Source organism: Petaurus breviceps, unplaced genomic scaffold (genome assembly GCF_028583685.1).
Source record: "Petaurus breviceps papuanus isolate PSGF00001 unplaced genomic scaffold, PetGlider_PUasm1.0 91041, whole genome shotgun sequence".
NCBI classification, from domain to species: Eukaryota; Metazoa; Chordata; class Mammalia; order Diprotodontia; family Petauridae; genus Petaurus; species Petaurus breviceps.
The window spans coordinates 18,706,526-18,719,067 of NW_027187400.1; the positions used below are offsets into that span (position 1 = coordinate 18,706,526).

Here is a 12,542-nt window from a genome sequence, read left to right on the forward strand (position 1 = left end):
AAGAAAACTTGAATTCAAATCTGGCCTCAGACATTTACTAATTGTGTGACCTTGGGCATGTCACTTTACCCTATTTGCCTTAGTTTCCTCATCTGTAAAATGAGCCTGAGGGGGGCGGCCAGGTAGCACAGCGAGTAAGAGCACTGGCTCCAGTGTTGAGAAGACCTGGAGATCGAATCCCGGGTTCAGACACTTAGCACCCACCCAGAAACACCTGGCCATGTAACCTTGAGCAAGTTACTTAACCCCAATTGTTTAGGGGCAGCCAGGTGGCTCAGCGAGTCTCCAGTGTCGGGATGACCTGGATCAGGTCCGGGCTCAGATGCTCAGCACCACACCCAGAAATGACTGGCCGTGTAACCTTGAGCAGGTTACTTAGCCCCGGTTGCTTTAAATAAAAAAAAAATGAGCCTGAGGAAAAAAAATGGCAAACCACTCCAGTATCTTTGTCAAGAAAACACCAAAAGGGATTTGGACAAAGATTTGGACTGAAAAACAACTTAACAAAATATCTGCACGTGCTATCTCGCTTGGCTAGATTATAAACTTTTAAAGAGTACATGCTGTTCACTTTTTGTCATTGTATCCCCTGAGCCTAATGCAGGCTGTCACGTAGTAGATCCTTAATGAATGCTTAGAATCAAGACTTTGATATTTCAACAGAGGTAACTTACTCTCAGTCTTTCTTATCTTCACTATTGAAATATGGCAAGAATCTTCCAGCCTCCCGTTGGGGATGAGGGGTGAGCAGGCTGGTGTCCTGACCCTCACTCTGTAGTCTTGTTGAGCACATAATGACTGAAGAACATTGTCTGGATTGGTTTGAGCCTGGACTTCTCTTTGTTCTTTTTGTTTTGTGTTCCTTCAGTTAACATGGGTGACTGAAAATTAATGCTGAGATGGCTGTCTTGTCTTGAAGGCCACATTTTGAGTGTGAGAGGTTCTTTGGCTTAGAGCTAACTGAAGGCAAGGTGAGTTTCTCCATTAAAGAAGATGATCACCAAATAGGGGGAGGAGGCCTGGTCTGGCCTCACCTGGCTTTCAGGTCCAGAAGACCTGGAAGGAACTGTTTGTACAATGCAACACTGAGGTCTGATGATGGGTAAAGAGAACTAAGGAGATCACCATGGGTGTTGTGGCTGGCTAGTTGGGGGAAAAGGTAGGTGGCCACCATGCCCATTTTATAGGTTAGGGAACTGAGGTGCACAATGGGAAGTGATTTATCCAAAGTCCTTGTTGAAGTTGGGACTGGATCTTAATCTTAGACCTCCCCTCTCCTTGGAGAGAAATTATTTTTTCATTATATTAATAACCAATTATTAAATTAGGATCCAGGTTTTTTCTCCTCTCTTTCTTCATTGAGGTCCAGCTCCTGTGGAAGATCAGGGACATAGCTGATTGAAAGTAACTCTAACCCTTATGTTTTTCAGTCTTGGGCAGGAACTCCAAGCAGGAGACCTAAGTAACTCCTGTTTAGGGTGTAAACAGAATCCAGTCTGGACAAGTTCTTACCTGAGGAAATGAGCCCCTGCCTCTATTACAGTTTAGGGTGACCCAGTCATGAAGGAGAAAACCAACCAGAGTGGTCTGGCTGGAGATGTATTCCCCTGTTCATATTCTGGAGGTGACTGAGCCTCATGAACAAGTCACATTATCAGCAGGAGGAGCTGAAGCCTTCTATTCTACCTCCTCATTGAATGTCTACCAATCAGGATTGACTTTCACCTTTCAGGGGCATTCCCTTTTACAAAAGTATTTAAGCCTTCAGTGTCATTACTGGGAGGTCTTTGGTTGCCAAGAGAAACCACTGGCCATCAATTTGTTGATTATTAGCTAGCCTAATTAAGAAGGTGAATATCAATTATGCAGAAACTCTCTCTCGGGATTTTCTTTTATTTACCACAACTTCTTGCCTGACAATTCCTTTTGTCCATTAATCTTCATCACATGAGAACCCAGAGTAAATCTTAAGAAGTGAAATGAAGTAGTCCATCTCTGTTCATCTCTGCCTTTGAGAACTTTTATCCTTCAGGCTCCGGTTCAGGTCCCACATCTCCTAAGAGGCTCTCCCTCACTCACCAGTATTCTCTCCTTCCTCACATTTATCAGGAGCACTTTGCTCGCCACTCCCTTGACCCCTTTATTCCAGCCTCTGACACTTGCTAGCTCTGTGTTCCATGGCTTGTAAATATGGGAGTTGGGACTAGAACCCAGGGCTCTGGAGCCCAGGCCTTCTCTTAGGTCAAAGAATTTAGAGGAACAAGACCTTAGAGATCATCTAGGCCAACCCTCTCATTTTATGGAGGGGGAAACTACAACCCAGTGGGAATGAATGATTTGACCAAGGTTACCCAAGACCTGAGGAGCAGAGTAGGGATTTAAACCATAGTCTTTTGTTTCTAGTCCCAGCCCTCTTTCCCCTTCATTACATTGTTCCTCTCTAGTAATCATCACCATCATCACCATCATCAATTACTGCTATCATCATCATCATAGCTAACATTTATGTAGTGCCTACTATGTGCCAAATACTGTGCTAAAGTGCTTTACAAATGCTATCTCATTTGAGTCCCACAATGATCCTGGGATGGAGGTGTTATTATCATCCCCATTTTAGAGTTAAAGAAACTGAGGCAGAAAGAGGCTACACAATTACGCAGGGTCACATAGCTAGTAAGCCTCTGAGGTCAGATTTAAATGCGTCTTCCTGACTTGAGGTCCAGTGAAGGCTCCATCCCCTATTCTACTGGCTGCCCAATGTATTGTTTTTTTCTTTCTTTTGCTTTTTGGAGGGCAATTGGGGTTAAGTAACTTGCCCAAGGTCACACGGCTGGTTTGTGTGTGTGTGTGTGTGTGTGTGTGTGTGTGTGTGTGTGTGTGTTAAGTGTCTGAGGCCAGATCCAAACTCAGATCCTCCTGACTCCAGGGCCGGCACTCTACTCACTGCATCACCTAGCCTCCCCTAATGTATTATTTCTTAAAAAGCTTCATTCAACAAAGGTTTCAGTTTGTCTTCTGGAATGTTGAAATCATCCTGCAAAGGGTAATGTGTCAGAAACCATGGGTCCCATCTCAGTTCTGCCTGTGACACACTTTCCTCCATGATTCCTGAAGGGAAAGGACATGATGGTTGACCAAGAACCCACTCCAACTGCATCAATTAGTTTCTGGTTATATCTACTTTATTTCCTTTTCCCTTTACAAAGGGCCCATTTCCCAGGATCCTCTGGTTAGTTTGCTGCTATCACCTGTGGAAGACACAAGAGAGGAGTTCAGGAAACTTGTCTATCAGTATCAGATTGCCCAAGATGGCAGCCAGCTATACTCGGAGGATTTCTAATATTTTAGAGGGTGGGGCAGCAGGCAAGAAATATTTCCAGCTTTCATTTACTTTTCTTATCTTCTAAGACATGGGAATTCTCTAGGTGCCATGGTCCCCTGCAATCCCTAGCTCAGATCATTTTTTTACTTCTTAAAAATTTTTATCCAATTAAAAAAAATTACATCGCATTCATTTTCAAAGACTTCCCTTTTAGATCCCTTTCTTGTGAGACATTTGTTGTAACAAAGATTTAAAAAGCAGTTCTGCAGAACTAATCAATGTATCGATTATATCTGCCAGAATATGCAGCTGTCCCTTCCCCTAGTCCCCCACCTCTGCAAAGAGGAGGGGGATGGGCATTTTCTCAGCTCTTCTCTGGGAGAAGCTTCGTCTTTGTAATATCATTTCCTTCACTGAAAGCTTCCTAAATGTTTAGGTCTGCTTCAGATATTATTTCAGGTCTTCAATGATTTGATTTGTTTTTCTCCATCAAGAATTCTCTTGATGTTCAAAAATCAGGGCTCTCTGCCTCATATATTCAGAGGACATCCCAAGTTATGACAATCAGGACTTTTTTGCCACTGCCTGGAATGTCCTGAGCTCAAGGTTGTAACAGCCTGCATCACGAATTTCATTCTTTTTCTCTTCTGTCAAGGTACATTCTTAGTCATAACTTTTTATGATTCCAGGTTATTTCTAGTTCTAATACCTTAAGTTCTCATATTTTATATTATGAAGTCCCTTTTGGCTCTGACATTCTCTGTTGTAAGGCCCCTCCCAGATCTGACGTTCTGTGTTCCAAGTGCAGGACATTAACATTAACATTGTTAATTAACTCCTTAACATTGACCTTCTGTATTGTAAGGCTCTCCCAGCTTTGATATTCTGTATTCTAAGGGCCTGCTAAGTTCTGATATTCTGTGTTCTAAGACCACTCTTAGATCTGACATCCTGTGTTCTAAGGACCTCCCAGCTTTGATATTCTGTGTTCTAAGGGCCCTCCCAGCCCTGAAATTCTGAGTTCTAAGGCCTCTCCATGTTCTGACATTCTGCATTCTAAGGTCCCTCTCAGTTCTGACATTCTGGGTTCTCGGAGCCCTCCCAACATTGTGTTCTAAGGGCACTTCCATCCCTGATGTTCTGTGTTCTAGCAGTCTTTCCATCTCTGACATTCTCTTTTCTAGCGGTCCCTTTCAGCCTTCACATTCAATATTCTATGGTTCCTTTTTGTCTCCAAATGTTCCACTTCAAGGTCCCCTTGAGTTCTTCCAATCCATGTTCTAAGATCTCTTCTAGCTCTAATGTTCTTTGGTTCTTTCATATAACTCATTACTTTCCCATCCCTCAGGATGAAACTACTTTGCCATGAAGCCGAGTGGCTGCTCTTAAGACCTCACATGCCCATATTTTGATGCATCTCTTCATACCATGCTAAGGAAGCAGAGCAGGGCTCTGGTCTTGGGAAACAGGTGGAAACTCTCACCTTATTGATCCAGTCAATGTAGTCAGAGACCCGGGTGAAGACAGAGGGTTTCCGAGGGTAGTTGCAACCAAGTGATGAGCCAAAGCTCACGATTCCATGCACTTCATAGTGACCATCATCTGCCTGGCAGTTCAGTGGTCCACCAGAGTCTCCCTGTGGGGAACCCAGCATTCAGTGAGATTGGATTAAGGGGCTTTGGGGGGAGATGTCTTAAGCACACAGAAGTTGGCTTTTCCAATAAGTTCATGACTTGTCTATACAACACAAATTTTCATTTAATGTATTTGGTTGTGATACACACAGTTCTGCCTCTGGAAAGGGAGAAGCCATGGCAGAGGCAGCTACAGCATGGTAAGGCTCTAGAGTGAGGCTGGAGTAGGTGTTTTGTCCTTCAAACAGCATTTGAGAGGATTCTTGATCATACCCATGGGAAGAACTGGGGACTGGACTCTGAGGGATGTGAAAGAGTCCCTGGCCCTCAAATCTCTCACTCACTAGCAGGCCTGACATGCCTAAGATTCACCTTTCCTTTAGAAATATGGTTGAAATGTAAATGCTTCTTGAACATTTCTTGTTAAGCAATTATCAGCCATTAACACCAAAAATGTAGGGCTTAGTACCATAGTCTGACAGCTTGACCTTAGAGGGCTTCTTCTTCAAACCCTTTATTTTATAGTTAAAAAACTGAAGACTTGGAGTGGATGAATGACATCCTCAACATCAGTATGATAATGGTAATGATGACTGTATTTGACATATAACACTTTAATATTTGTGAAATACTTCAAACACATTATCTCCTTGAAGCCCCACAATAATCCTGTGAGGTGGACCCTGTGGGCATTCATTGTCCTAATTTTACACATGAGGAAACTGGCTCAATGACATGAAATTTTTGTTGTTTTTTCTCAGTCCTGTTTGACTCTTTGGGACCCCATTTGAGGTTTTCATGGCAAAGCTGCTGAAGTAGTTTACCATTTCCTTTTCCAGCTCATGAGACAGTTAAATGATTTGCCCAGGGTTACATAGCTAGTAAGTGTTAGAGGCTAGATTTGAACTCGTGAAGATGAGTCTTCCTGACCCCAAACCCAGTGCTCCATCCCTTGCACCTTCTAAGTACAAGATGAAATTGTGACAATGTAAATTGCATGGATTTGAATCTAGGTCTGCCCAATCTTTCCAGCAATCCCCCCCCCCCCCATCTCACTGCCTTTCCTGCTCATAGGATCATAACTGTAGTGATGAAAAAGATTTCAGAGACTGTATGGTCAAGTTTCCTCCTTTTTCAAACAAAAAACCAAACCCTGAGAGGTTGCTTAAGGTCATATAAGCAATAAGAAGCAGAGACTTTGGGGTCAGGGTCTAATTCCCTGGTCAGTCAACTTCTCATCTTGCTGGAATGAAGCAAGTGTGACCCTTCTTGCATGGCTCATTTCTTGTCAGAGAGTGGGTGTATATGGGGAAGGGAAATGTGCCCATTTTCCACACTTACATTGCAACTGGAGGTCACTCCATCACCACCGGCACACACCATGTTGGTTTTCACAGAGCTGCCCCACCAACTGGAGAGGGAGCAGGTGGCATAATCTACTACCAACAAAGGAGCCTGTTGCAAAATGTCTGGGAGATCTCCATTGGCTGGAAGGAGACCAGAGACAGAGTTCATGGAGAGGAGATAACATGAGAAATAGGGGGTCCTGGAAATTACAGGATCATCAGATGATAGTATTGAGGAGGAGAAAGGAATTGTGGGAGGAGAGAGATCTGCCCAAAGTCACCCTGCCAGTGAATGCAAGGAACTGGGACTCAAACCCAGATCTTCTCAAAGACCAATGCTCTTAGGATCCCCAGGATCAGGAAAACATCCTTCCCATGTCTCCATTACAGTTTTCTCAAATGCCAACTGTAATACTAGTAGCTTTCGTTTCTGTGGCACCAGAAGTTTGAAAAATTCTTTCCTCACAACTGCCCCATAAGGAAAATTTTTATCGCTGTTTTACAGATGGGGAAGTTGAGTCTCAGAGAGAAGTGCCTCCTTTATAGTTACAGCTAGTGTAAAGCAGGGATTTGAATGCTAATTATCTTTCTCAAAATCATAGGTTCCTAAATTTAGGGCTAGAAATAAATTTAGATAATTACTATTAGATAAATTTCCACCCCTCACATTTTACAGAAGAGAAAACTGAGACCAATGTGTATGTTGGTCAATGTCACACAGGTAGTGAATATTATAGAGACATACAGGATTTTTGGTTTCTGGGCAAGTTATGTTAGAGTGTCCCCAGGCAACTCTCTATGACTCTAAATGATGGGGAAGGTCCCCCTTTGCCTCAGTAGAGGAAAGGTCCTCTAGAAGCTCCCTGAGGACTGATGAAATCAAGAAGTCTGGTAAAAAAAACCAAAGAAAACAAAAAGCCCCAAAAGGAAACCTCTGACCTCAAGGGCTGGGCTCTTTCCACTGTCCTGCTCTGCCTCGTCCATCTCGGAGATCCCTTCCAGTTTTCAGTCCCGTGAGGGAAGCTTTATGAGTGTTATTGTCCTTTTCTGACATGTGATGCAGGAGGAAATAGAGGTTCAAAGACCATAGGATTTAGAGCTGGAAGGGATAGTCAGTCATGTAGTCCAATACCCTCATGTTACAGGTGAGGAAACTGAGGCCCAGATTGAGAGTGTGACTTGTCTAGGACACACAGCTATTCAGTAACTGACTCAGGAGGTGAACCCCTATCTTCTGACTAGTAATGTATGCTGTTTCTGCTTTTATCACTAAATTGGTGGGTATTAGTTGCCCTGTATCTTAGTTAAAAGCTAAGTACCTTAACATTTGCTTTTAATTTCATCTTTCAATGTCACCTTTCATTGGTATATAATTGGCATAGGATTTGTATCTTTTTCTAGACCCCAGAGACACTTATTCAAGGTAAACTCAAGAGATGTGATTTCACCTGGGGATGTATTGAGGTGTAATAGAAGAGAACTGAGTTGGAGTCAGAGAACTGTGTTCAAATTCTGATTATCTCTAACTTGATGACCTTGGGTTAGTGACTCCACTTCCCCTGTTTTTTTCCTCATCTGGAAAATGATGGAGTTAGAGCTGATGGCCTCTGAAGTGACTTCCAGCCAAGAGTGTGTTGCAGTCAGCTCCTACTGGCTTCAGAGAGCTAATTGTTAAATTTTCAGCTTGAGCATTTATGCCATGGAAAGAAGCAAATGCTGACTATAAATTGGGGTTTGCTTTGTAGTTTTGCTAATTGTCTAGACTTAAGAAAGTGCTGGGGAGGGGAGGTCAGTTAGCACAGCGAGTAAGAGCACCGGCTCCAGTGTCGGGATGACCTGGGGATTGAATTCGGGCTCAGACACTTAGCACCCACCCAGAAACACCTGGCCGTGTAACCTTGAGCAAGTTACTTAACCCCAATTGCTCTAAAAAAAAAGTGCTGGGGAAAATGTAAATATACTACAGCTTAAACTTAAGTGTGTCCCCTCCTCCCACCTCCCAGAGAGCCAGCTTTTAAACACTTACCAGCCTATCTGTGCTTCCTGTAGAATCTTCCTTCTACAATTATCCCTTATCTTGTAACACTGACCTACACTTCTGACCCCAGAATTGCATATCAGAAGAAAACCAGGGATGCCCAGAGACAGGAGGAAAAGTGAGAAGGGTTGATGGACCCTAAGAACCTTTCCAGGGCTCCTGAGGCCAAAGTTAGGAGATCAGTGACTGCTCTGGATTCCAATCTGTGGTCATGTGGTTTAGCAGGATGGAAACTAGGTTTGTTATCAGAAAATCTGGGCTCAAACCCCACCTCTGCTACTTGACAATTTGGTCACTTCCTCCTCTCTGCTCCTTTATAATCAGGGAATCACCATTACACTCTCTGAAGCCCTTTCAGTTCTAAGTCTTGGGGTGACTTTCCCCACATTATTTTAGCATCCTTTGCTCCCTGTCACCTTTCTCCAATCAGCCTCAGGCAATAGAGTGGGGAGAGAGCCTCCCAGGTCTCTGGCCTTCTTCAAATGATTGAGTGGGAACCAACTCCTTTCCATCTCAGATCCCTGCCCTGCTGTCCCTTCCCACATCTGGGCTCCCACTTACTTTGCAGTCGTCCCCAGCCTGTGACATAGCAGACATAATTGTTGGGCAGGATAGTACCAGCAGGAGGCAGGCTGGCTAGCTGAATCTTGTCAGACAGAGAGACAGAGCTGGCCAGTTTGAGTAGGGCAATGTCATTCCTTAGTGTGGGAGAGAGAATAGAAAAAGTCTGAAGAGAGTGGGCTTCTGGCCAGCTTTGTTTCCCAATTTAACCTGAGTTCACTCCAACAAAATAGAGCCAGACCAGGATATTGTGTTCTCTCTTATACACATATACATGCAAACATTCTCCGTGCCACCCCCCCCACCACATGTTGGTCAGGCAGGGATGAGGGGCAACCTGAGTTGTTGTAGGAAGTACCTGTATCCGTGAGCTCACAGATCTGTTAGACTGTGTGACTTGTAGTAAAAGTGATTTTTAAGCAATCAGAGGGGGAATGTTTGGAATTTAGCTGGAGACTATCAGATCAGTAGGTCTTGCTGACTCCTGTCCCTTCTTTCTCAGTTCTATCCTTAGGCCATGGCCAAGTGCACATGGCTAAAGCATTGGTTTCCTTGGGTCCCTCCCTGCTCAGAGACCTTCTGTGAAGGACTCCTCAGAGACCATCAGAGCCCAAAAGGATTTTGAAAGTCATTCAGAAGTGTCCAACTCCCATGCTTCATGTGGATCAGAAAAATTCACCAGTGCACCTTAAAGCAGATTAAAATGTAATTGAGAAATACATTGGAAAATAATTGGGGTTTGGGAAAAAATAAATAAAATTACAGATAACATAGATAATGTTAACTTGTGGTTTTCTAAGTCAAGATACCACTGGCAGGGATCCATTTCTATTTGAGTTTGACACCACTGAAAATTTCGAAACCACCAGAACTTCAATACAACAGGAGGCAGTGTGTCACAGAAGAAAGACTGCTGGACATAGAATACTCTGACCTAAGGGTCAAAGGACTTGAGTTCCAATCCTGGCTATGTCACTTACTACTACTTGTGTGTATAAATCACTAAAATATTTCTATGCCTCGGTTTCCCATCTGTATAATGAGGGAGTTATACTTGATGGCCTCCAAGGTCTCTCTAGCTTTCTGTGGTTAGGATACTATGATTTTAAGGGATTGGGGCTTATATCATTTGGGGAGAGATTTCAGAGTTAGGAAGTATTTTCTTAGCTTAAGTCTAAATGGGATTATCTACCAACTCTTTCCACACTCTCTCCCTGACCCATACTTCATGATTCTCTAGCCTCCTTTCAGACTCAGCACCAGTCTTACTTTCTGCAGACAGCCTTTCCCAGTCCCCTCAGCTGCTAGTGCCTTCATGCTCAAGATTACTTTCCATGGATTCTGTATACATCTTATATACATCTAATTATTTACATGTTTGTTCCCCCTATTAGAATATGAGCTCCATGAGGACAGAGGCTGTCTTTGCCTTTCTTTGTATCTGTAGAACTTGGCAAAGTTCTTGGCACATAGTAGGGGTTTAATAAATGTTTGTTGACTGATTTCCGTGAGACAGACCTTCAGATAATTAGATAGATAGGTAGATAGAGCATTTATTAAATGCTTCAGATACTGGAGAGAGTGGCCACGACACCCCACAGTTTTCTCTAAGCTGAGTTTTCCCAGTCTGATAAGTCATCCTTGAATTAAGTAAAGCAATTGGAAAATTGCTCATTAGATTTGCCCTACAGGGGTGTTTTCCCACATAATATTTGACTTGGTTGGCTGCTGAGGTCTCTCTCAACCCTGAGATTCTGTGATTCTCTTTCCTAAACAGTCTCCTTCCTATCTGGTTACTCTCATCTGGACATGCTGCATTTTGTCAATGTCCTTCCTAAAATGTGGCTGTAGATGTGACCAATGATCTGTGGTCTGTCTGGTGGTACTATCCCTGCTCTTATTGGAGATATTTTCACACATTCCTTTCCATACATTCTGATTAACTAAGTATGTTGTCATCAGAGTTCATCTGTTCCATCCCTAGGAGGTTATGGCATTGGGCAGAGGGCATCCTCTTCCCAAGAGAAGATGAACTGTTTCTTACTGCCTTCCCTTCCCTCTTCCCAATTCAGCCCAAAGTAGAAAATGCCCTTAAGGTACCCATTGGAAAGCTTGTTAGAGTTCCAGTTCTCATGAACCACTGCCTTTGAAACGGTGACAGCAACAGATCCTTTCTCATCAGTGGACAGGCTGTGTCTTCCAATCAGCACTCGATAGGTCCTAGAAGAACTGCAGAAAAGAGAAGGGAGAGGACAAGAGGGTTAACTCTGCAGGCAATGATGGCCATCAGAACCATGAATGTGTATTGAAGTTTTATGCCTGAGATCCATTTCTGACCCTCACAACTTCCCAAGAGCCCTTCCCAGGGTTTGTGACAATTAATACCAAGACTATTTGGTGGGCTGTTGCCCTGAATTTCCTTCATTGACTCTGGGGAAGGTTTAAAAGACTTGTGATTTTATGGGTATGGTGCATCCTCTGCCAATGCTTTCATATCCTGGGACAGTGGTTCTTACACTTTCTTACATGATGGAACCATTCAGATTAAAAACAAACAGACAAAAAACTTTGGTCAAGTCAAATCCTCTAGAAATACTATTTTTTATGTTTACTAAGAAACAACATATTCAATTTGGTGGCGCAGTGGGTAGAACTGGGCCTGGAGTCAGGAAGACCTGAATTCAAATCTGGCCTCAGACATTAGCTATGTGACCCTGGGCAAGTCACTTAATCCTGTTTGCCTCTGTTTTCTCATCTGTGAAATGAGCTAGGGAAGGAAATGGCAAACCACTCTTGTATCTTCAACAAGAAATCTCCAAATAGGGTGATGAAGAGACAGACATGACTGAAATGACTTAACAACAACAAGAAACAACATGAAGTTCATTAAACAAACAAACAAAACTTTGGGCGTTTTATGGTTCCTTGTCACACAGTTTGAGAAACATTGCCCTGAAGATGTTTTGATGAGTGAGTGAATGACCCCAGATTAAAAAGCCTTGTTCAGACTGAGGTCATGGTGTAGTGGAAAGCATGACCAATCTGTGCTTTAGGATCTAGGTTTGAATTCTGGCTTTTATGCTTATTAGCTGTGGGACCTTGGGGTAACCATCTCTCTCCTTGTAACCTCTTTTTCCATACCTGTAAAACAAGGTAGATGGACTAGAACCAGGGGTTCTTGACATGGGGACCATGAATTTGTTTTTAAAAAGATTTTGATAACTGTATGTCAGCATGTTTGAAACTTTATGTACTTTATTTTGTGCTCTTAAAAAGAATCTGAGAAGGACTTCATGGGTTTCACCAGATGCTGCCAAAGGGATCTAGGTCACAAAGAAGGTTAAGAACTCCTGGTAGATGATCTCTAAAGTCCATCCTATTGCATGGTGAATGAATCTATGCTCTGGTGCTGAGCCTTGGCTGGCCTTCAGATGATGGACACTCTGTCCATTCTTGGCCCTGAACTTGAAGTCTCTAGTTCTTGGGAGGACTGGCCCAAGCAAGTTTGCTGTGATGGTCTTTGAGAACAGAAAGCCATGTTTATACCAAGATGAAGCATGGGAGGGAAGTTTAGTGGAGTAATAGGGTGGGGGAAAAGAGAGAGAGAGAGAGAGAGAGAGAGAGAGAGAGAGAGAGAGAGA

General features: G+C 43.2%; 1 protein-coding gene across 1 annotated transcript in view; it reads right to left on the reverse strand.

Annotated features, from left to right (window-relative positions):
• Positions 1-4,715: 4,715 nt before the first annotated feature.
• LOC138154311 (chymotrypsin-like elastase family member 2A) overlaps positions 4,716-12,542 on the reverse strand; it is a 13,327-nt gene continuing 5,500 nt past the window's right edge. The window contains exons 4-7 of the mRNA XM_069078941.1: positions 11,002-11,130; positions 8,902-9,038; positions 6,298-6,443; positions 4,716-4,958 (exon numbers count right to left, since the gene is read on the reverse strand). Coding sequence (XP_068935042.1) covers positions 4,716-4,958; positions 6,298-6,443; positions 8,902-9,038; positions 11,002-11,130 — 655 coding nt within the window. The remainder of the gene's footprint in view (positions 4,959-6,297; positions 6,444-8,901; positions 9,039-11,001; positions 11,131-12,542) is intronic.